At 37.7% G+C, this 26,304-nt stretch overlaps 1 protein-coding gene across 3 annotated transcripts in view; it reads right to left on the reverse strand.

Annotated features, from left to right (window-relative positions):
- Positions 1-26,304, reverse strand: part of pkp4 (plakophilin 4) — a 149,883-nt gene that overhangs the window by 16,082 nt on the left and 107,497 nt on the right. For all 3 annotated transcript variants that reach the window (XM_008119250.3, XM_008119251.3, XM_003226443.4), the window contains exons 10-16: positions 25,910-26,042; positions 21,842-22,055; positions 10,533-10,716; positions 6,219-6,336; positions 4,330-4,521; positions 3,972-4,145; positions 1,488-1,638 (exon numbers count right to left, since the gene is read on the reverse strand). In XM_008119250.3, the coding sequence (XP_008117457.2) occupies positions 1,488-1,638; positions 3,972-4,145; positions 4,330-4,521; positions 6,219-6,336; positions 10,533-10,716; positions 21,842-22,055; positions 25,910-26,042 (1,166 nt within the window). The remainder of the gene's footprint in view (positions 1-1,487; positions 1,639-3,971; positions 4,146-4,329; positions 4,522-6,218; positions 6,337-10,532; positions 10,717-21,841; positions 22,056-25,909; positions 26,043-26,304) is intronic.

Raw genomic sequence — 26,304 nt, forward strand, 5'->3', positions numbered from 1 at the left:
GACATTCAACTTAAAAGAAAATACTTCTTAACGGGGAACTCCTATCAAAAGTATTTGCCTTTTGACTATTTTGATAGAAAACATTTAGATCCAGATTTAGTTATACTCAGAATAGACTCATTGAAAGAAAGTGGATTTATAGGGCACAAGTCAGTTTAATATACAAATAAAAGGGATTTATTTACACTAGGAAGTAATAATTCCAATTTGAATGAACATTTGCCACTGTAGATTTTTATTTATTTATACTGCAACTCTGAATTGGGATTGTAGGTTTTAAAATCTATTTGTCTAATTATACTGATTCTGCTATATCATAACAATCTCAAATATGTCAGCACTTCCATATACTCATAACACTAGAGCTCTGGCTGGTGCCAGATGATAAAGAGAAGAAACAGATATGATTCTCCAGGAACCCTTACCACATTAATTTATCTGAGTAGTAATTTCTACATGGTGCAATGTATCCTGAAGTCCATGGTAAGGTTCATGTATTTCAAGTGGGTAATGACAAAGCTTCGCTGTCACCCCAGGTGAATTCACATCCAAGACAAACATAATGCAAGAAATCTCCCGATAGAATAAACAGGAACACAGGTCTCTGAATCTAGATGGACCAGATGGGAGTATTATAGCTCCAAGTGTAGAGGCCTCTGCGCTTGTTTGAACTTTTTTTTTAAAAAAAAAGCTTGAGGTTTGATCATATGTGGCTTTGCTCTAAAACCGAAATCCAAAAGATGGTGAACAGCTCTACAGCTTTACATTACAGGATAAGTATAGCATCTAATGGCAAAACTGTATCTCAACAAACTATTTATCTATATTAATGGAGGAACACTTCATAAACTTCCTCTAAGCCACTTTCAAGACCAAGGCCTTTGGCCAGTGGTTCTCAACCTTTAGTCTTCCTGATGTTTTGAATTCGCAATTCCAAAAGTCCCAAACAGCATGGCCAAGGTAACGGATTACAGAAATTGCAGTCCCAAATAGCTGGCAGAACAAATTTGAGAACTACAGGCTTGGTTATTACGACCAACAGTCTTTTTTTTCTTTTGAACTAAAAACACCAAGGTACAGGTAAGAAGGAAGACAATTTATCACCTGCAGGGAACAGGCTATTTCAGCTGTACAAATACAGTCTTATCCATACATAGTCCTGTTTTGACAAAACTATTAAGGCAGAATAAGAGAGGTGTTAAAATTTAAAATGCTACTGATCCCAAAGGCAAGAAATATATATGGGTGATGCCAGAATCCATCATCAACATAATGGATCTAGGGAAGGTTATGACTTTTCAAGCAAAATCATTTTCAATCAAGCATTGCAAATAAAACTTCCTGCCTGAAACAGTTTGCTTCCCAATGTTTGCTTGCTGTTGTAGAGAGCCACAGAATAGCTAGAGGCATATAAATACATTTTTTCAAAACTTACAGTTTTTTTCATATATTGATAGCTAAGATAGTAAAGTACTCTTTATGCTTACCAATAAGCTCCTTGTTGCGAACGTCTAAAGCCATGTTTCTCAAAGCAGTTGCCACAGAGGAAACAACACGGTCATTGTCCATTCTCAGCAATTCCACAAGAATTGGAAGCCCCTTTTCTTTCCTGACTGCAGCTCGAATATAGGCTGCAAACTGTTACACAAAAATACAAAAGTACTCAAATGCCTCTGTGTTTTACTATTTTTAAAGAAACTTATGTTACTGTTTGAAGTGCAAGTGGGCAGTACTTGGCAATGCAATTTTTTTAATGTTAACTCCCAGAATACTTTAGCTAGCATGGCTACCAGCTATGTTCAGCGACTCTGGGAACTGTAGTCAAAAACATTCACATTTTCAAGTTTTGCAAAGGGCATTCCCACTCCCATTAACTTATTCAAAAGCTTTATCTTCATGCTAGAATTTGATGGCCTTACTATGATGTTTAGAATGAGGAAATGAATTAGGAGTTTAGATGAAATATGAAGTGGGATAAATGTTTTAGTAACTACTAAAGGATACAATAATAGTATGTGGACTGTAAGTGGAAAATTAGGTGGTAATACCGATTTGTGAGTAACAATTAATCTCTCCCCCCCATTTTTGCTATAAATTTAGCTTATCCTCAGCTAATTTAATTAAGCTGTGACCTTCTTTCCACTAAAGAAATGCTATACTGTAACTCTCTGTAGACCCGTTGAGCAAAACAAATGAATATAAAAAGTGATAGTAAGGATTTTTATTTTTTAATAGAGGACAAATTGGTTTTAAAAAAAAAACCTTCAGTGTTGTCTAACAGAAGCTCATTTGTAATCCTGTCCACCAATAAAGTACACAAACCTCAAGGGGAAGGACAGTGATCAGAGAAAAAACACTAAAAACATGTTATCAGTCTTACATTAATAAACATTATCACAAACGTCATGAATTTTAGCAGAACAGTTCATCTTAACTTCACTATTATTGTGAGAAGGCTACTAAAAATTACTGCCCTGTCTTTTATAAATAAATATGTCTGGCTATGCAGTGGAAAGCAGGGTTGTGCATTTGTTTCTGTATGTTCCATTCATATGGCCCCAATTTAGTTTTTGGGCACTGCTTATACAAATGGGCGTTAAGGAAAAGGTCCGAAAAAAACAAATATTTTTGTGCCTGTCAGGGCTGTAGGCCTTGGGAAGCATGGGTGCTTCTCTCTTCTACCCCTTAACAGTGTAAAGCAAAGGGGGAAAAAACCTTACTGTAATTCCATTGGTGTGTGTGGACACTGCACTTCTTCGACGTTCCATTTCAGGGTCTGGTGTACGTGTGCGTTTTGGGCCTGCTCGCTAGATGCACTCTCCTTGGAAAAAGACTGTGTCTGGTGAGCAGGTCTGCCAGCAGGCTTTAAAGCGGAGCGCAGAAAGCCAAGCACATCTTCAGGGTCTGAAGCGGAGCACTGATGCGCTTGGCGTTTGGCGCTCCATTTCAGGGTCTGGCCTGCGCCTGATGCACTCTCCTTGGAAAAAGACTGCATCTGGCGAGCAGGCCTTACAGTAGGCTTCAAAGTGGAGCGCTGTAAGCCAAGTGCATCTTACTTGTCCTGCTCACACAGTCTTTTTCCAAGGAGAGTACGTCTGGCGAGCAGGCTCAAAACGGGCGTGCACAACTGACCCTGAAGTGAGCGCCAAATGCCAAAAATGTGCTGTGTCCACACATGCTGATGCAATTATACAAAGGTTTTTCTTAATTTGCTTTACACAGTTAAAAGAGGAAGAAGAGAGAAACAGCCGTGCCTCCCAGGGTCTGCAGCCCTGGTAGACACGAAAATCAGACGACAAACAGTTACCGTTTCCACTTTTCATTTGTTTTACTGGTGTTTCCGTACCGGAGGGGGGGTGTATCGTTTTGTGCATTCCGAATAAACAAAACGGTACGAAAACATGAATGAAACGGATGAAACAGTAACAAATCCACATTAAGAATATTCAGTTTCCTAAAAGACACAGTAATCTATTTGTAAATATTTGTACAAAACAATACATTGCATTACATTATATCTTGGATTAGTATTTCCAACCCTGTTTTACACAAGTGACACTGAACACCTGGAACCAGATACATGCCTGCATGTCCCAGCCAGAAAATACTACAAGAATGTTTGGGGCAGATAATTAATCCAAGTAGTACCATCTAGTAATTCTATCATATTGGTAAGATGCCAATACATGCAAAAACTTAGGGTCAGTAACATTTTGTTCCTAGTGTCCGACTAGCAGATTAATAGTCATAGTTTCAAATATATTACATTTTTGTCTGTATTGATCAGACTGTCAAACTGCTAATAAGAGACTTTTGAGATGTGAAACAAGTTTCCCGGATAAAAAGAGAATAGTTTGTAAATAATGCATAGAAAATACTAGAGGCATTTTTTTACATTACAACTGACTGTCCACTGGAGCATCACTGATGAAAAAAGAGAAAGCTCAACACATTTTAATTTCATTTCCTACCTTCCAATTGCCTGCAGACAGATTTTGGAGAGACCCTGCAGAACCCTCCAAAGTAGCTGGATTGGAGCTTTCAGCTAGAAGAGTTAGATACGGTTTTACTACAGAAGGGTGCCACAGCATTTCCACACCTTTAGGACACTTTGACAATCCTGGTATTGGGCCAACTCCATCCCACTGTGAAAGATATATAATTATTATGTGTAAATGCAGTCTTCTAGGATGAATGGAAAATGATTTTTTTTACATCTTTGGTATATTATCTAAAGTAGCCATTCCAAGAACTGTAATATTGTAACATATGCAGCTAAAAGTTACTGATGTGTTTCCACAACAAATACGCAAAGGAGAAATAACAAACCTGATCTTCTTGCGATGTTTTCTTCTTTTTCTTCTTTTTTTTCCCCCAGCAGCTTGGTTCAGAATCTTTGCTTGGTGATTCCTTCCCCAAAAAGTCATCCAATTCATTTATACCCAGCAGGCGGGCCTGAGGCACTTCAAGCTCTAGACGGTAGGAAAGGTTCCTTAATGTACACACACAGTTTTCCACAGTCTGTAAGCCAAACAGAGGAGATTCTACAATGATATGCCTGCTGCAATGGTGGTTTGGGGAGACATATAGCTAGATGCCTCCTCTATTTGGGAATAGGAAACATGGAGAATTGTTCGGCGAATCTGTTACCTACATTCAAATTATGGTGACAGGGTTGTTGTGTGTCTTTCGGGCTGTGTGGCCATGTTCCAGAAGCATTCTCTCCTGACGTTTCGCCCACATCTATGGCAGGCATCCTCAGAGGTTGTGAGGTATGGAGAAAACTAAACAAAGAGGTAAATATATATCTGTGGAAAGTCTAGGGTGAGAGAGGTCAGTGTGAATGTGTAGTTAATCACTTTAATTGCATTGAAAAGCTTATCTGCTGTCTTCTTCCTGCCTCTGGGGCATCCTTTGTTTAGAGTCGTTAACTGCCCTGGGTTGATTCATGTCTGGAAATCCTCTGTTTTCAGAGTATTGTTTTTTATTTACTGTTCTGATTCTTGAGTTTTTTAATACTGGTAGCCAGATTTTGTTCATTTTCATGGTCTCTTCCTTTCTGTTGAAGTTGTCCACATGCTTGTGGATTTCAATGGCTTCTCTGTGTAGTCTGACATGATAGTTGTTAGAATGGTCCAGCATTTTTGTGTTCTCAAATAGTATTCTGTGTCCAGGCTGGTTCATCAAATGCTCTGCTATGGCTGATTTCTCTGGTTGAATTAGTCTGCAGTGCCTTTCATGTTCTTTGACTCTTGTTTGGGCGCTGCGTTTGGTGGTCCCTATGTAGACTTGTCCACAGCTGCATGGTATCCGGTAGACTCCTGCAGAAGAGAGAGGATCCCTCTTGTCCTTCGCTGACCGTAGCATTTGTTGGACACAGAATACTATTTGAGAACACAAAAATGCTGGACCATTCTAACAACTATCATGTCAGACTACACAGAGAAGCCATTGAAATCCACAAGCATGTGGACAACTTCAACAGAAAGGAAGAGACCATGAAAATGAACAAAATCTGGCTACCAGTATTAAAAAACTCAAGAATCAGAACAGTAAATAAAAAACAATACTCTGAAAACAGAGGATTTCCAGACATGAATCAACCCAGGGCAGTTAACGACTCTAAACAAAGGATGCCCCAGAGGCAGGAAGAAGACAGCAGATAAGCTTTTCAATGCTAATTAAAGTGATTAACTACACATTCACACTGACCTCTCTCACCCTAGACTTTCCACAGATATATATTTACCTCTTTGCTTAGTTTTCTCCATACCTCACAACCTCTGAGGATGCCTGCCATAGATGTGGGCGAAACGTCAGGAGAGAATGCTTCTGGAACATGGCCACACAGCCCGAAAGACACACAACAACCCTGTGATCCTGGCCATGAAAGCCTTCGACAACACAAATTATGGTGAGTTTGACAGTGATCCCTTGATCTTTGGTATGATATAGAGGATTTTAAATTTGGTCATAATGATCCTCCCCAACACAGTAACAACTAATTCTAACCAAGAATAACTAAAACCGTGCCAATTTAAAATTGATCATTTCAGTTCTCAATTTCACATGCACAGAATGACGAATTTACACATTTTAATATTCAGTGACACAAGAAAAGTGCAAAAACATTGTGACTGAAATAGTATTTATATATCACAGTCTTATACAAAATCTCTCTAGTATAAAAAGATAATCCATAGTTAAGATTTGCACACCTTGCTGTCATAATCAGAAGTGTTCACACATGTGTGGATCACATATAACAACGAATCAACCAGCCCCTCACACGCTCTCATTTGCTTCCGTGCTTCTTCTCCTGCAGAGCTTAGGTTCCTAAGGATGAAAAACAGTGTAACAAGAAACATTCTATATTGTCAGTATTTCTATCAGAGTCATTGTTGTTGTTGTGTTCCTTCAGGTTGGATCTGACCCTAAGGCAAATATACAGACATATGCAATTACTTTTCTGGAGCAGGAAATAGATTAGGATATTATTTTCTGATATGCATTTTCAGCTAATAGAGCAGCTATCAAAATACATTTTTATAGAATGTCTATTGTCACAACATATCAGTAGATTAAATATACTGTTGAGAGGGCACATCAAAAGACCTCAGGAGTAATACTATCAATGAGAGAGAGATTTGTCTTACTCCAGTGCTGGCTACAAATTCACAGTTAAGACAATTAAAACAATGAGGTGAATTTTCACTGGAGATTATGCAAACAAATAAATGTTCAGGTTATATACAGAAATCTGAATGTTGGGTCATCATTTGCCATAGTAACTCAAAAATAGCCCTAGCCAAGTGTGCAGAGGGGAGGAGGGGCAGATAAATAAAAAAGCACTGCCTTTTCCAATTTTTACTCATTTTTTGTTGTTCAACAAACTTTTACTCAGATGCACAGGTGGCAATAAATGGGCCACATAGTGCAGGCAGATTGCTTGGCTAGCTGTTATTGCTTACTGTCATTTCTCAAGTCATATCTAATGGCTACTGCCAAGTCTATTTTGAAAGTCTTAGGCTCCTTGCAGCCTTTCATAGATGACATCTAAAGCTAACAACAACATGACTTTTTCTGCTTTCATCATCCAGGAAAATAAATCTAAAAAACCTCGTTGTTGTTTGTGTTCTTTAAAGGCAACCATCAAAAATGAGATACCGCGTTACTTTCGGAATCACAGGTGCCCTCATTCTGGCTTGCAAGTCATGTGCATTTTCTACATAATTTGAAGAGATATGAGCGACAACTAGACATGTGAAACAAGAATTAAAAGTATTTGCTAAAAAAGGTGGGAGAGGGAGGTAGGAGAAAGGCCAAAAAAGGAAGGTGTGAGTTGGGCAGATGCAAAGAGTGAGCTGTGATAGCTGGTCATGGCATCAGAAAATAGCCAAAACAAGTTGTGGTGGGGGGACATTATGGGAGAAGTGAAGAATGGCAGGGAGCAGCATAGATTAAGGTAATATAGCTGTAGCCGCTGTAGCAAGCTGTAGTGAGAGGAGGGGTATCTGGAAAGATGATATATGCAAGAAGATGTATGTTTTGTATTATGAAAGCCAGAGGCTACATCCAGATTAAATGCTGCTGTTACACGCTTTCAGAGCTTCTCAATTTATCTCACCAAGTTATTACTTTTTATGAATTGGCTCCTATTATATAGTTTTATCTCTTATGTCTTATGCTGCTCATTTGGAAAGTGCATTTAACAGGACACTTTGAAATAAAAATCTGCATACATACATAAATAAATACTGTAAATAAATAAATAAATACTGGGTGCTTACGAACGCTGACCAATTTAAAAAACATCTTTATTCAGTGATCAAATTAATGGAAAAAAGAAGATGTGGCTATGTGAAATCTTTGATTTCACAATGCTGTTGAGATACTTAAGTCTGGGTTAAAGGTAACTTAAAGTGTAATGTTTTCAGGAGTCCAGGTTACCTTTTCTCATACAATCCGCCCCAGACAATTAGGTCACTGGGGATGATTATTCCAACCAGCTAGCACCTGACTAATGTTCACCCAAAGGACCTTTTCATTGGCCGCCCTGAGACTGTGGAATGCCCTGCCGAAAGAGCTCCGTCAGCTAAATCAATTGTCAGAATTTAAGAGGCAGCTCTCTTCTAACAGGCCTACCTAATCAATTTTTAACTATGTATTTTAAATTTATGCCTTGTGTTTACTGTATTTTAGTCTTCATACCTTGCATTTTAATATGTATTTTATAGTAATGTATTTAAATATATTATTTATGCTATGTGTTTTTACTGTGTTTTCTCCACCCTGTGAAACTGTGAGGAGAGGCAGTTAGCAAATAAAAATTATGATGATGATGATGATGATTATTATTATTATTATTATTACTACACTAAGACAATTTAAGTATGCTCTTATCTGGCATCACATCTCATGAAAGAAACATGTAGAAGTAGGTGAACTATTCACAAATTTCATGACAGCCTTCTAACGGCTTGAAAGGATTATATTAGTGGATATAAGAGCGTCAGAGGCTGCTGAATTTTTCATTCTGTAGCTAAGCATTCCAAAGATAAAATGAGTTCCCAGTAGGATTTTCTTTTTATTTCTCTGCTTCCGAACTGTAAGAGAATGAGATATTTTACTGAGACTCATTTGTTTCTGGAAAAACAAGTTAAAATCCTGGACAAAGTGCCTCTGGCTTTAAGTCAGAGCAGGGACTATATTTTTGTGTTCAGGAAGCCCCCATGGAAGGCTCAAAACAGTGATGACTTTTTCTTTTTTGTAACACATTGGCATCTATAGATCCCCACGATCTTTAATAAAATGTCATTTCTCATGAATAGCTTGAGTTAACTGACTAAATGAGAATTTAATTTAAGTGTCCGAACAAGGCAAGATTGAAACTTTAAATATTGCAAACAGTACATTTTCAAATGCATGCATCATAAACATGTTTTTTGTTGTTGCTGTTGTGCCTTCAAGTAATCTCTGATTTAGGCCCTGCCATGAGGTTTTCTTAGCAAGATTTATTCTGGGGGGTAGGTGGAGGTGTCAGTCTGAGAAAGCATGATTTTACCAAGGCCACTCAGTGGGTTTCCATGGCCAAATGGAGATTCAAATCCTAATCTCCACAGCAGTAGCCCAACTCTCACCCAAAGCATGCTGGCTCTCTTAGGGAATTACAGTCCCTGTTATCAAAAACTTGGTGATAAACCTTCTATCTCTGTATAGGGGTGAAAAGGTATTTAACAATAGTAATTAAATCCACAGAAAACTGTTTCGATACTATATCAATTTACTGTAATAATGGTTTTGCAAAAGTGTAGCCTGTGTCTCCAGATGTATGGTGCTAGTATAAGCATTACTGAACTCTGAATCAGTCCATCAAACCAAGACTGGACGCATCCTTTCAATACAAATGTAGTTATTTTTAAAACCAGTTTCAGGAACAATGTCTAATAAAACGATAGGGCAATTTACACCAACACATACACGCAATTTGAGTTTCCAAAATTATAGGTAAACCCTGGTTTCATGTTGTTGCTCTGTTATTATTTGTGTATTTTATAGTCCATTCCCTCCATAACTGTCCCGTGAAGAAGAATCTGAAAAGTTACTCATGTATAAGGGAAGGTGGGATTTGGGGCCAAAAATATGCATTTTTATATGATGAGTTGAGGGTCATTCTGTAGATGGGAAATGAGCAATTCCACTGCAGCTGGCTGACACCATTTTCCCACCCAGTCATTCATAAGCAGTATTGTCAGAAGCAGTACAAGGGTAGAGAGAGTAAATGGGGTTGGTGTTTCTTTGAAGTTCTCCAAGGGCAGACTAAGCTCTTCCCTTTTGATATTCCACTCAGAGAAGAGGAAGTTTCCTTTTTAAAATAAGAGTTAAGAAACCGTGTTCACATTGACCAGTGGATAAGTTGACCCTGTTTTTTTTGGTGGATTTTTTGACTAAAATTTCTAGATTTACAGATGATATATAGGGTAGTTCTTTATGACCAAAAGGTAAGGTTAAACAAATAAGAGACCTTTGCTACACATGATAAACTGGCTGGAAATTGGAGGAGATAGAAAAGCAGTTTGCAAGATAGAATGGGAGGAGCATTCTTCTGATTAAAGGAGAATAAATAAATAACTCTATTTAGAATCCCTTGGGGATATCTAAAGTAGTTCTCTGGATGCTGGCCATTACCATTACATGCTTTTGATGTGTATATGCTGCAATAATTCTTTCAAGCGTACATTAATAGAATGGCCTGAACCACAGCAGTGATTGGTTAATATGCTAAAGATTAAATTACCTAGTGTGATCTGGGACCAAAGCCAGCCAAAAGTTAACTCTAGATGGGCATTTAGCATAAACACAGGGCATGCAGTCAATAATGTAAGAGAATGCCTTAAACCATAAATTTGCATGTTTGGTCTTTTTCATTACACAAAGGGAAGGAAATTAGCTCGAATAGTAGAACTGAATGTTTACAAAAGATGAAGAAGAAACTGCTATTTCAGATGAATAGTATAAATACAGCAATTTACCTCAGGCATCCTGTTGTGTTGCGAAGGCCTAGAGAAGTTTGGAATTTAATTTTATGATCATCATCAAAGGAAGAATTATTCCACCCAGAATGAGGAACTATCACAGTGTTTGTCAGTGTTGACAGAGCATCTCGAATGATTGTCATTTTTACTGCATCACAAGAAGACAAGTTCCAGAGAACGCCTATACAAAAAAGAATTAACAACAACAATAAGGCATTCTATCAGTTAACATCAAAGAACCCCTTGGGGATGTCTAAAGATATTTATTTCAACCTCTCAAGACTATGGGGATGATAATAGCAAGTTAAAGCATAACAGAGTAATCCCCTCAAACTACTTTAAAGCATAAAATAATAACAGACATTTCACTACATAAAACCAGTAATGTTTCTTTATATGCCTTTGGTCTTTCTATTTAGCACATGAAAATCACCATCAAGAAGATTTATCTTAAGCGATCACAGCAGAACACATGGGACAAAGCATTCTCTGGTAACAATTTTCAAAGCCATTGATGAGTTTACAATAAAAGAGCAGTACATTAAAGAAAAAGTACCTGAAAACCAGTGCAGATGCTGCATCATTACTGCAATAGGATGTATACCACTATCCTAAGCCTGGTTATCTAGAAGTAAGACCCACTGGACTGAGTGGGTGTTCCTTCTGAATAGCCAAGTATAGGATTCTGCTGTTAGAAGATTTCATTACAGTCCATAAATAAAATCCCAAACAGATATGAGATAATTTGCCGCCTGAAACTTCAAGAAAAAGAAATCTAGATTATCTATAACTAGCTGAATGGAACTATTTATCCTGCAGTTTCATTTATATTCTGCACTGTATCAAACCAGCAATAGTCTGCCCCATTACTGTTGACATATAAGAAAAATAGTGTTGAAACTAGTTTGCCAACTAGGAGGCATTTCTGTTTCAGAGTATCTCATTAACAACAGATTTAGTGCTATATTGACCTGCTTTTACAATGACTGGAATGCATTTTTGAAAGAAACAATACAATTGCTGCTGTATAGAAAGAATATATAGGGGTTATATCTCTTATTTCATCATGCTGGAGAAAAACTATCCACTCTTACTTAGGCAATGAGATGGGGAGACAGTACCTGCATGAAATGTATATTCAATTGTACATCCACAAGAAAATATGAATTTTCTCTCAGTTCCTTTTCAGGCAACCTCCCAAACCTGGAGACTATTAAAGGGCCATTATCTTTGAATTTCTCTTGCACACATCTTTTCAGATAGCTATCTTGTTACTTTAACTTGTAGCGGAAGCCAGACTTCCCCTCTTCTCGGCTTCTCGTGTGTCTGTGCGGACGCAGTGGAAGTAGGAGACAGATAACTGGAGTTTTTTCCAAAGAAAGCAGTTTACTAAAGTTCATGCAGCTGCAGAGGTTCATCCCACGCACAACTAGATGCTGAAAAGGGAGAACCCCGCCGACAGGGTCAAGTGTCTATTTATACAATTCAATGGGTTCGGTTTACGACCGCCCACATATCAAACCATTGGTGCATATTTGTGGTGCAGTATTACATTTCATTACTTTCGTTTCTCTCAAAACACATGATTTCGGGGAAATCATGTGATAACCCATCGGCTGTGTTCCTGGCCTGCTCGTACCTCCTTATATGGCCATTTCCTCCTACCCCTTCATTCCTGCCTTAAACTAACTTAGTTTACCATATGTTTACCAGGTATATGCCTAGCAGTTGTCCTGATACAATCAGAAGCCCACTTTACCAACATATTTTAGAACTTTAAAAGGGATGAAAACTGATGTGATCTCCCTCAATTTCTTCATGTATCGTCCCTCAAGCTAGCACCATACTTCAACTCATTCACAATATTTATTCTGATGTGATTATTGAGCATTTAGAATAAATGCAGTGGATAACTGCACCCAAAAGAGGAGAATGGAGAAGAACAAGGAAAACTGCATATCCATTCAACTCTAGAATTCTTGGTCTGAATGGAGCCTATGTACAGAGTTGTATATAGAAAGTCTAAATCTGCATTATTTTATGCTCTCTAACTGTTTTTGTCTTTTAAAATTCTGGTCTTATAGTGGTGTTATTATACTTAGGGAGAGGAGACTTCATCGAACACAAATATATAGCCATCAGCCAACGTGTAATGTGTACTCTGCAGGCTGTAAAAGAATGTATGTTTTTAACTGAATGATCCTATAACTTTGTATCAGTCCACATGGATGTATTTTCTTGGCTCATTGTATGTATTAAAAATCATTATTTACTTGAAACAAACTTGTGTTTTGCTATCTATTGACTTTTGACTGTTCTGAAGAAATAATGGCTGTAATGTGATTCCTAGCAAAGCCCATTCCTGATGTCTGGACACTATTATAGCAATTTCTATTGCATTTTTCCTGCCTTCCTAAAGCCAAAATCACGATCAAGAATTAATCTGGGGTGCAGCTTCAGTTCCAGTTGCTTTGTATAGAAGAATGAGAACAGGTTTAACGGGATCCAAATTAGTCTGGATTAAAAGATTCATTTGAATGGGCTACATAGCCTGATGTTAAAGTGTATATAAATCAGACAAAATAAAAACACCCACCAACATAGAATATGAGAAATAACTGTCAATTAGTAATGTGAATCAGTTTCCTTTATTTTCTAACACAAGAATCAAGTACTTCAAAAACTTTCTACCTGCTGTGAGTATGAGAGTTTTTGCACATTACTCAATTATTTTTCACATTTCAGGACTTTTTGCAAAAAAATTCATTTAAATACAACAACAACAACAACAACAACTTTATTCTTATATCCTACCCCATCTCTCCAAAAGGACTCAAGGTAGCTTACATGTGGACCAAGCCCAGTAAAACAAATTAAAATATATCATCATAAAATAGAATTGCATTACAGTGAATGAAACATATAAAAACATATAAAACATCATAAAAACATAAATTCAACAACAACCAATAACCAATATCCGAGCACAGTGGCCGTGTTCAGAGCTGAAAGGGCAGGGCAGAGCCTATGCAATATACTACAAGGGCGGGGCTGGTAACACAGTGCAAAAGTAAGATACTAAATTAGGGCTAGAAGGGCCAAGTGAATTGTTGAATGGATTAGTCAAAGACACATTGGAATAACAAAGTTTTCAGATCTTTCTGGAAGGTACCAGGGTGGGCGCTAATCTAATTTCTCTGGGGAAGAAGTTCCAGAGCCAGGGGGCCACCAACGAGAAGGCCCTCTCCCTCATCCCCACCAACCATGCTTGTGACGGAGGTGGAAGCGAGAGAAAAGCCTTTCCAGCAATCTTAAGAGTTCGTGCAGGTTCATAATGGAAGATCACAAAGGTAGGCTAGATCCGAACCATTTAGGGCTTTATAGGTGATAACCACTCTTACTTGAATTGGGACCGGAAACTTATAGGGAGCCAGTGGAGCTGTTTTAATAGCGTCTAATCATGACTCATCAAAACACCTCTGCCTTGAAGCCAAAAAAACTGTGATCATAAAGAGAAATGATTTTTAATGCAGCTCTCCCAACATTTGTGTAAGGGCTAATGGAAGCTGCCTTGCCATGAAATGCCATAAGGTATCCGTAGTTAAGAAACACAGGAACACGGTGAATCAAAAAGAGGCAAATCTGTGAAAGAACACATGCAAAGTATTGTGCAATAATTTGTATGAAAGGAAGTATTTTTTGGTTCTGGGAGTCCTTTTCTTCAGAACTTGAAAGTAGCATGCTAGAAATAACAATGGTATACAGAAAATGGTACTTCGAGGCATAAAGGCAATGTGTTATACTTCAGAAGTGAAATTCCCATATTAATTTTTCTTATTACTGGGGGGGGGGCATTGTGAAAGGATTTCTCCTGATATTTTAGTTATTCTGAAAACATTTCAATATTTAATAATATATATTCTAATGAACTTTAATAAGGATAAATTCCACTGGCATTTGGCCAATGGAATCACACTTGGAATCCATGCCTGCCCTAAGGCTGTATAAGATATTAAGAATCTGACAAAGCAATCTGATGAGGTAGATATGAAATTTTGATGAAGCAAGTTACCCATAATTGTGGCTCTTCAGAACAGAATGCTTTGTTCACATAGCAACATGATAACACCATTTAGGGATAAAGCTCAGAACATGCAAAGTAAATGACATTTAATATCAAGTAATTTCTCCAAGTGATCTTCTTTTATTTGGCTTTTTGTAACATTTTTTGCCAGATAAAGTGCCCTGGAAATCCTAAAAATCTTTTCTCATTAAAAAAATCCCCACCCCAAGTTCAGGGGGTTATAAAACGCTAGATGTTTAATGGCCAGATGATTTTTTAAACTATAAATAATATCTAGAAATACTATAAAACTACTTTAAAAAAAACTGGGGTTACATTTTTGCATATTGGCAGCCTCAATAAAAAACAGGACTCAAAATAATGGAATCTGATCTCATTTCTTGCTGTTTCAGTCAATGAAATAGTAATTGATAGTAATAGTAATTACAACAATAATTGTAATCTAATGAAGAACAGCTATTATTTTCTGCAAAATAATTCCTGACCACACTACCAAGAGTGTTGGTCCCACTGATTTCATTTCCTCTTCCTCCCCTTTTGTCCATTTCATCCTGGGTGACACTGTTTGAGCTTAGTAGAAGTCTAAAATCACTCATGTTGTCATAATACTGATAGTAGCTTGTACTTGTTGCAAGTCCATGCTCACTTAACATACTACTACTATTATTACTATTACAAATAAGAATAATTTCCCTTTCTCCTCCTCTTTTATTTCTTTACCAGAAATGTTAAGCTTACAGTAAAACACCACAACACAAAAAACTATTTCCCCCAGCACCAAATGTTTACCCATTGGCCACATTTATTTATTTATTTTCTGTGAATTCTCTTGAGACTACTAGTCCAGAAACCATCACTTTGAGTAGCCCTGCTTTCTTCATATTTCAATAGATCTCTATCTCTATCTCCTGACCAGGGTCCAACTGTGTATTTTTAAATGAAGGGAGAAAAGTAAACCCACTCCCAGGAACAATTCATTTTTCTTCCTGTGGATAGAAATAATCAGCAACCTCAAGCTCAACACCAATGACAAACTGATCAGCTTCGACGTGGTATCACTAATCAACCAGAATTTCCCAGAAGACATCACAGCCCTGTTTCTCCATTGCCTTACCACATGCTATTTCCAATGGGACAATGAATTCTATGAACAGAAAGATGGAATAGTCATGGCGAGCCCTCTCAGCACAGTCATAGCAAATTTTTACATAGAACATGTTTAAAAACAAGCCCTGGAAACAGCAACACAAAGCCCACTATATGGTTTAGATATGTGGATGACACCTCCACCATTTGGAACCATGGAGAAGAAGAACTAAACAAGTTCCTGGACCACCTCAACAGCATCCACCCAAACATTCAATTCACCATGGAAACAGAAAATGAAGGAAACCTGCCATTTCTTGATGTCCTAGTCATCCGCAAACCCAATCAACTACTGGGCCACACAGTTTACAGAAAACACAGATAGATACCTACATAAAAACTCCAACCATCACCAAGTCAAAAACAAAGCATTATTAAAGCCCTGACAGACCATGCAAAAGGAATCTGCGAACCCCACCTCCTCCAAGGTGAACTGGACCACCTAAACTGGGCTCTACAGGCCAATGGATACTCTACCACAGACATCAGAAGAGCTGCAAGACCAAGAACAAGCCATGAGAATAAATTCAAAGATCCACCCTGAGGAAAAGTGTTTTTACCACACATCAAGGGAATCACTGACCACATAGGGTAGCTGATGAAGAAACACAACATACAAACTATCTACAGACACACTAAGAAAATCCAGTGTGAAAAGTCAGGAAAGAATGCTTCTGAAACATGGCCATACAGCCCAGAAAACTCACAGCAACCTAATGATTCCGGCCACGAAAGCCTTTGACAACACACTCTAATAGTCTTTATCTTAAAAACCCTTTAAAATGTATGGGGTCTCTATAAGTCAACAGGCGACTTGAATGCAGATAGACCTATAAGCTGAGTCTGAAACCTTAGGATTTGGCAGTGGCTGGGGGGCTTTCTCACAATTAAAACTTGTGTGCCAGTTGCGCCCGTACCTTGGGAAGTCAGACTTCGCCACGGTGGTCCATGCTCTCGGTACATCTAGGATAGACTACTGCAACTACTGATTGCCTTTGCAGACTGTTCAGAAGCTTCAAAAAGTCCAATGAAAAGCAGCCAGGTTAATAACTGGGGTAGCATACAGGGAACACACAACTCCCATGTTGCGTCAGCTCCAGTGGTTGCACAATTCAAAGTGCTGGCTTTGGTCTATAAAACTCTAAATGGCCCCGGCCCAATCTGCCTGTCCGAATGCATCTCCCTCTATGAACCACCACAGAGATTACGATATTCTAGGAAAGCCCTTATCTCAGTCCCGCCACCATCACAGACGTGATTGGCAGGCACGAGAGAGAGGGCCTTTTCAGTGATCGCCCCTCGCTATGGAATTTCCTACCTGGTGAGATTAGATCAGCTCCCTCCCTCCTGTCCTTCAGAAAGATGGTAAAAACTTGGCTGTGGGACCAAGCTTTGGGGACAGTGCAAAAAGGCAACAATAGGAAACTTCACCCTGTTGACCGGATTTGGTATGCCTGGTATTTGGGGGAGGGGGGGGGGTAATAGTGTTTATCTAGATGCTGTTTTTGTTTTAATATCTTAATGTTAATGATTTGAAATTGTATTTATATGTTGATTGTTTCTATTGATTTTATGTTATTTTATTTGCTTTGTACAATAATAATAATAATAATAATAATAATAATAATAATAATAATAATAATAAAACTTTATTTATATACCGCCCTATCTCCCGGATGGGACTCAGGGCGGTTTACAGTCATAAAAGCAAACACAAACATTACATAACAACATAATACACATTATTAAACAAAGTAAAACAATACAATTATAACAATAAATCACACTTACATGACCAGATCAAGGGGACGGGAACCATAAAACCAATATATTAGAATGTATCATTTTAGGCTAGGGAAATCTTGTGCAATATATTCAGGTCCAGAAATCGGCGGTAGTCCAACGTAATTACTCAAAAACCTGCCGACACCACCAGGTCTTCAGTTCCTTACGGAAATTGGATAATGTAGGGGATTGCCTGATCTCTTTTGGCAGTGCATTCCAGAGCCGGGGGACCACTGCCGAGAAGGCTCGTTCCCTCGTCCCCACCAACTGCACTTGAGACGGTGGTGGGAGCGCGAGAAGAGCCTCCCCGGAAGATCTCAAGGTCCGCACTGGCTCGTAGGAGGAGATGCGATCACGGAGATAGGTAGGGCCCGAGCCATGTAGGGCTTTATAGGTCAAAACTTGCACCTTGAATTGGGCCCGGCAGTTTATCGGCAGCCAGTGGAGCTGCTTTAATAGGGGCATTGTGTGCTCCCTATAGCCGGCTCCCGTTAGAAATCTGGCTGCCAATCTTTGAACCAGTTGGAGTTTCCGGGCATTGAATTTTTGCCTAGATGTATGATGTATGCTGCTCTGAGTCCCCTACGGGGTGAGAAGAGCGGGACAGAAATGAAGTTAATAATAATAATAATCTGAGATGTTTTGATACAATTGATTTTAAGTGGAGATAACCAATGTTAGTGTTTATGTGTTTATAGTTTATTTTATGTTCCAGCATGGAATGTCTGCCATATATATGTTGTGCTCCGTCCTAAGTCTCCTTCAGGGTGAGAAGGGCGGAATATAAATGCTTTAAATAAATAATAAATAACAGTACATAAGTTGCGATGTGATCCCATGTGTAGGGGTTACAGCCCCTTCTCCATTAGGGGAGATATACATACATCGTAAACTGTATTGTTTGGATTGGATTTAAATCATGGAGCTTTAAGGAAATATCTGAGATATCAACTAAGTCATCAAGATTAAAAGTGGTTCAATAATCCTGCTGGGCTAAGTGAAAAGAATACATGTGTACTTCCACAAGATATCATAGGAAGAAGCAAGCAGCATGATGTCCTACAGGGTTGCCCAGGCAACATATTCAGATAGTCAGCCTCGATATGGGCAATGCTATACTGATGGCTGCTCAGGCTGGCATGCTTGTGTCAGTTCTAAGTAGCAGAATTATCAAATAGGTGAAGATGGGAGGAAAGATGAAAAACAACCTTTGGTTGGCTTCACCACAGCCTTCCGATAAATCACTACTGTCAGGCATGACTTTAAGTGGGCCTTCAACTTCCAGCAGTTTCTGCACTTGCCCTCATTTCAGAGAGGGGAAGCACAGGGAACAACGGGCAGAACAACTGCCAAACTGCTTTGATTGGGAGTATCAAGATGCAAACTACCTATTTATGGTGGCAGAATCTGCTGGAAAACTCCACAAAATGTATCATTGATGAGAGTTGACAGGGCAGGACATGGCAGCACCCACTGAGCTAAGAGCCATCTCCAGCAGAGATTCCTTGCCAGGACATGCAGAGAGGCAAGAGGAAGAGTCTTCTTCCATTTACTTCATACACTCAATGATTGTAATGCTTTAACACTTCAGGAATTCAGTTGGCTAAATGTTTAACGTGTGTATCACACTTTGTGAAAAGTGTCAGATGTGCTGAATACTTTAAAAAACACTTGTATGTAACACTTGCAGTTTTCTGAAACTGCATCTGATCACAGCACAATCCAATAACAACAACAACAACAACAACCTTACTGCGATCTGCACTCATCTGCGATACATCACACAGCCCTAGACACTTGGGAAGTGTTTGGCATGTGATCCAGTACAACAGCCAGCAGAGTGTCTGCTGTGGACTCATCTTGTTGTGTTTCAAAACGCAAACTGAAATCCAGTCTCTGACTAACACTGTCCGAATTTTTAGCACTGATATCAACATGGAGTTTGGTTTGGACAAATGTTCAACAGTGGCATTGAAGAAGGGAAAAATCATTGAAAGTGAGGGCATAAATATGCCTAATGGCCAAACAATAAAGTTTCACCAGCCAGAGGCCTATAAATATCTGGGCATATTACAGCTGAACAACATCAAGCATTAACATGTGAAAACTGTGGTCAGCAAAGAATACACACAAAGGGTCAGAAAAATTCTCAAAAGCAAGCTCAATGGAGGCAACACCATCAAGGCCATAAACACCTGGGCCATACCTGTCATAAGATATACTGCTAGCATTATAAATTGGACACAGGCGGAACTGGACAATTTGGACAGAAAAACAAGAAAACCCATGACCATTCATCATTCACTGCACCCTCGCAGTGATGTTGACCGGCTATATCTGCCTAGAAGATCAGGTGGCAGAGGACTCTTACAAGTAAAACAAGCAGTCAAAGAAGAAGAACATGCCCTGGCAGAATATGTAAAGCAAAGTGATGAACCTGCTTTGATTGAAGTCAAAAATCAGAAACTCCTCAAAGCACAGCAGACAAAAAACCAGTACAAGAAAACCGCACTACAAACTAGAGCTGACAGCTGGCACAACAAAACATTGCATGGAAAGTTCCTTGACAAAATTGAAGGAAAAGCTGATAAGGAGAAGACCTGGCTATGGCTCACGAATGGGACCCTGAAGAAGGAGACAGAAGGCCTGATCCTTGCAGCCCAGGAGCAAGCCATCAGAACAAATGCAATTAAGGCCAAGATCAAAAAATCAGCTGATGACCCAAAATGCAGACTGTGCAAGGAAACCGACGAAACCATTGATCATCTCCTCAGCTGCTGTAAGAAAATCGCACAGACAGACTACAAACAGAGACACAACTATGTGGCCCAAATGATTCATTGTAACTTATGCCTCAAGTATCACCTCCCAGCAGCAAAGAACTGGTGGGATCACAAACCTGCAAAAGTATTGGAAAATGAGCACGCAAAGATACTGTGGGACTTCCGAATCCAGACTGACAAAGTTCTGGAACACAACACACCAGACATCACAGTTGTGGAAAAGAAAAAGGTTTGGATCATTGATGTTGCCATCCCAGGTGACAGTCGCATTGACGAAAAACAACAGGAAAAACTCAGCCGCTATCAGGACCTCAAGATTGAACTTCAAAGACTCTGGCAGAAACCAGTGCAGGTGGTCCCAGTGGTGATGGGCACACTGGGTGCCGTGACAAAAGATCTCAGCTGATATTTGGAAACAATAGACATTGACAAAATTACGATCTGCCAACTGCAAAAGGCCACCCTACTGGGATCTGCACGCATCATCCGAAAATACATCACACAGTCCTAGACACTTGGGAAGTGTTCAACTTGTGATTTTGTGATACGAAATCCAGCATATCTATCTTGTTTGCTGTGTCATACAATAATAGTAGTGGTTCTTGGATTCACTAGAAAAATTTTAAGATGCTCAATTCAAAAGAGATTATTTTAAAAGAAACAATTAAGATATTCTTTATGCATAATCTGCATACAAGATACTACCAAAATTTCCTCCCCATCAGTGTCCGTCAGGCATTTAAATCAAGGTTAGAAAGCAGTAAGTTACATCTGGAGACATAATTCTAACCAAAATATATCTAACTAGAATATATATCATTAGAAACCTGGGAAAATCAATACATATTCCACTGTATCTATTCTAGCTGGGACTAACAATTGGAGAGTTGGAATACATATTTATGTTATTTTAATGAGTCCATTTATTGATCAACAGAATATACTTGTCAAGTCAGGAATGAGTCTTTTCCCACTGATTTAGGCATATAACCTTGAAAGCGGCAATAGAACACTGACTAAAATATTCAGTGAATTATTTGTTATGAATAAAAGGAATTGGCTTAACAGAAATATAATATACCTAAAAATTGACTTATAAATGCAATGGACACAAAATGCTAATAGACAAAAGGACTCTAACACTATACAAGTATTGTAGGATTCAATAAAAAGAGGATTTCTTATGGATGTGAATTGTAAACTTGAAAAATGAGTGCCCTAAGGGGCCAAAATAATATTTAAACTCATGACATGTAGGGATTAATGACCTCACTGTTGCATACATCTCAGTATCCAGTTATCTAAGTTAATTATTTTAAACAGCACATGTAGAATAAGTAAAAAGGTTAAAGGCTGTGAAAGGTGCACATTCAGCTGAGAATACGGTAGCAATGAAATACATCTTGCTTCTGAGTAATCTCTTTTCAGCTATTTCAAAAAACTTCTCGCACAGAAACACATTTTACCTGGCTATATGCCATTTATTTCCTGTCTATTAAAAACTTTACCTGTGACAAGTTCTCTTACTTCTGCATCAATTGATTTTCTTAGCAATCGTAAAAGTGCAGGTATCCCACCAACGTTTTTCATTGCTATTTTATTCTCATCTGTAGATTTTCCATACACCAGGTTCCGTAATGCGCCACAAGCATTCTTCTGAACTTCAAGGACCCTGTGATCCAGCAGGTCGACCAGATGTTTGATTCCTCCTAACCTGCAAACCTAGAAAAAAAAAATAACGAATGAAGAGAAGCTTCCAAAGAACTGTAAAATGATTTGAAGTGTTTATTCTCACAGATGCCATTTACTGTATATCACATATCCTATCTGACTACTTAATATTAGGTGGGATGACTTCTCTTGCCCAATTCCTACCAACATCTGCAGCATGCCTTTACTTAGTGCTGATGCCCACAACGATACCATGAATGGATATCTACCCTGTTTCCCTGAAAATAAGACATCCCCAAAAAATAAGACCTAGCAGAGGTTTTGCTGAATTGCTAAATATAAGGCCTCCCCCAAAAGTAAGACCTAGCAAAGTTTTTGTTTGGAAGCATGCCCGGTGCCCGCCAAACAAAACACCAGAACTTGCAGGATCGGTAAATGTACATACCAGTTGTACATGGAAATAATGGTAATAATATATTAAAATGTTATATTATTTATATTTATACAGTAGTAACAAGAAATTCTTGACAGGAGTCATAGTTTGTCTAGTTTGGTTATGTTGGTTTGTGATGACAACTACTGTACAGTATATAATAAATGTTCATTTTTTTGTTCAACAATAAATGTGAATTCTTCTTCATGGAAAAATGAGACATCCCCTAAAAATAAGACCTAGCACATCTTTGGGAGCAAAAAATAATATAAGACACTGTCTTATTTTTCGGGGAAACACGGTAAGAAAGCTCTGTATAAGCTGATGTTTTAGTGCACTGTTTTTGGGCATTGAATTTTGCCAATTTATATAAGCTGCCTTGAGTACCCTTGGGTGAGAAAGGCGGGGTAAAAATGCTGTAAACGAATAAATAATAAATAAATAAATTGCTCCCCCCCAAAGAAAGATTTACCTGATATCCAGATTAGGAAGATTCAGATGCCAGGCAATGATCTTTCTCTTTTGACAGGCAGTCAGTTCTTGAATGTTTAAATTTATATCTTTGCTGTTTAGGTTTTACTGCTAATTCAGTAGTCTTATGTATGAATATTTTGCTACTGTTTCAACTTTTTTCTTTTTCTTTTATGAAATTATATTGTTATTTATTTTTATATATCTATAAATTGCCTAGAGTAAAGGTGAACAAAAGTGTAGCCTATGAATTGCATGTGAACAGGACTTCATGGGCTTTTGGAGTTTCAATGGAAAGCATTTTCTCCATGTTTGGAGGTCTCTTGCCCCTTCTGGGGGTGAAAAATTATTTGCAAAGTTTTTCAAAACATGTTTTGCTCCCAATTGCCTTTTAGGAAATGGAATGCATTTTCATCATGTTTCGGGGATATACTCTGGGCCTTTTTAATGAAACAAGAAGTAACAGGAAATGACTCTATTGTTGCTTAAAAAGTGCTCTCCTGGCCTAAAATAGACTAGTAAAAATATTTTCTTTCAGCAATGATTGCAGTGTGTGTGGACGATACATGAACATTTTAAAGCATATCTGGCAATAGTGACTGGAACATTAGGGGAAAACATGAAGAGCACAAAAATGGGGTTAAGCGGCTGCATCTATTCTATGTGTCATGTTTTGTTCATGATTGTCTTGTACAGTTCCTGAAGCAGCTCACATAAACAAGCATAGCAACTTATAAAAATCCATTAAGTTAAAAAAATATAAATCAACTGAGAGGAGACAGAAGAAACAGATAAAATAACTGAACAACAACAGATGTCAGCTACCCAAACTGAATATTACTCTCAACAAGAAATTAGAGAAGGTAGAAACATGCAATTAAGTCTTTACCATAATTAAAATGTTTTTCTTTTGGTGGACATTTAATCTTGATAAATAATTTTGGGTAACCAAGTACATCTCTGTGGAGAAAATTCCACAACCTGCATGCTACAACAGAGTGAAAGCCCATACCTCTCGATCTTCACATTAACATGTTAAATTGGCATTTTAGTGAAATGAATTATTTTAATGAGTTTTACTCTAGTGTCTGTCTTTTAATATAGCTATTTTAATTATTTTATATTTTTATCTATGTGATGTATCTATGTTGCACCCTGTCTTGAGCAGAGGTGGATAAGAAATAAAAGTATTTTTTGTTGTTTGTTTTTGTTGTTATTTAGCAGTCTCCCTTCTAAGTTCATTCTGCTAATCCTTTTCATATCCTTGGTATTATGATTAATTAACTTGAATTTTCACTGTGATGAGCTTAAAAAGAGTGCTTCTCAAGCAGTGTTTAATTCAGCAGGAAATATTGGTCAAAGTAACATTTTGGCTGAGAGTAACATATTTACTGTACGATATGGAATTATTTCAATTCCTATCGAGCTTTATGAATTTTCTTCATCAATCATTTTAAATGAAGAGATGTTTCTTTGTAATATAAAGAAGCTAACAAAACATTTCTGACTATTTCATTGTAGAAGGCTATAACTCCTGACATGTTTGAGAGATTTTCCCCCATACATGAAGTTCATATACTGTAGTAGAAGTGTCCTTATCTCAAGGGAGTAACACAGTGGCCAATGAAGTGTATCCGCAATATGATAGGAATATGCTAAGTGCTACCTGACTCAATGAGGGAGAAAAACAAATGAGAGAGAAAAGAACAGAAAAGAAGTCTTAACTGTGGTTTTCTGCCGGGGTTTGTAAATCTGCAGAAATTCATGCAGCCAGTGTATGAACACTTTTAGAAGCATGTATCTATAAATCTTTTTAAAATATGTAAAGAATATTGACAACAAGGTGTTCTCTAATACAGGAATTTTTTTAAAAAAATAATCAAGTGATAAATCACTATTTTGCATTTGCTGTCAAATGCATAGTTTTCTAAAAGGCTCATAAATATTCAGTGAGTTCTTTTTTGTGATTAATTGCTTTAAGACATAAAAATTGGTTTCGAAACATCAGTGAATAGCAGAAAAATCTGGATCGTTCTTTTTAAAAATCTTATTAGATGTATTGCATATCAAGACATTTTAGAAGACAGTTTTTAGCGCCCACCTGGTACACCTTTCGTAAAGACCTGAAAACTTGGTTGTTCCAATGTGCCTTTGATTAATCGGTTCAACAACTGACTTGGTCCTTCTAGCCCTAACCCGAGTCACTTCGGGGAGATGGGGTGGGATATAAGAATGTAGTAGTAGTAGTAGTAGTAGTAGTAGTAGTAATTATTAATAATATACAGTTATTTCAAAGTCACTGAGACTTGATTCTAGATAAATGTGTACAGATTGTAATTTTAAATATGTAAAAAGACAACAGGCCACGCAAAAAAGAAATGTATACATTGCACAAAGTTTTTTGCAGTACTAAATATCTAAGTATTTGTATTACAGGTTTGAAAAAAGCATATAGACAGTTTTATAATTATTGATTTGACATGCAACCTGTTACCACTTTTGACACTTTTTAGAGATCTCTAACACCATAATATATTTGAGAATATGTTATTATCTGAGAATATGGTTTGCTACTAAAAATCTGATGCAAGCTACCAGATGTATCACTGACAATGATAAAAAGGAACTAAATGCATATAGTCAATGTAGCAGTTAATATTGTAGTGCATACCACAGTTTCTTTTAGTTCAATATTATAGACACTATGGTCTAATTAAACACAAATGAATAACCATGTATATAGGATATTTTATTAATGAGAAATGAGGGGGGATTTAATAACTAATATTATTCAATGAAGAATTAATTAATAATAATAATTTTATCTAATCTTTCATCTATACCCCCAATATATAAAGTTTAGGCACTTTTAGCTTTGTTTAAAAACCCCTTATCTCTAATAAAATTGAACTACAGTCACTGATCACTTGGCCAAGTTGTTCTAAGAGATATGAAATATTTTGAGTGAACATTTTTCAACAAGAATAACCCTGTGACATACCTCAGTTTTTATTTTGTTATCTCCAAAACACAGGTGTTGTAGATATGCTGCAGCATTGGCTTGAACTGATGGGAACTGATGCTGAAGCATGTGAATGACCTCAGGCAATTCTGGATCCCGCCATGCAAACTCTCTTCAGTAGGCAAGTAAAATTCAAAGCAGAGCACAAATTTATCATTTATTTATTTCATGTATTAGTTACTCATTACCAGCCTCCCAAAACTACACTTAAATTTCTATATTTAACATTTTTACATTATAAAGAGTTAACCCGTTTTAGATACTGTCAACCTTTAAGAAACTTCTACAATGAAACTTAGGTGAATTGAAGAAACTGTTAACTTAAGAGAAAAAACAGACTGAAAGTATTAGAAGCCACTTTAGAGCATGGCAAT

This window comes from Anolis carolinensis, chromosome 1, assembly GCF_035594765.1.
Source record: "Anolis carolinensis isolate JA03-04 chromosome 1, rAnoCar3.1.pri, whole genome shotgun sequence".
In the NCBI taxonomy this organism is placed as follows: Eukaryota; Metazoa; Chordata; class Lepidosauria; order Squamata; family Dactyloidae; genus Anolis; species Anolis carolinensis.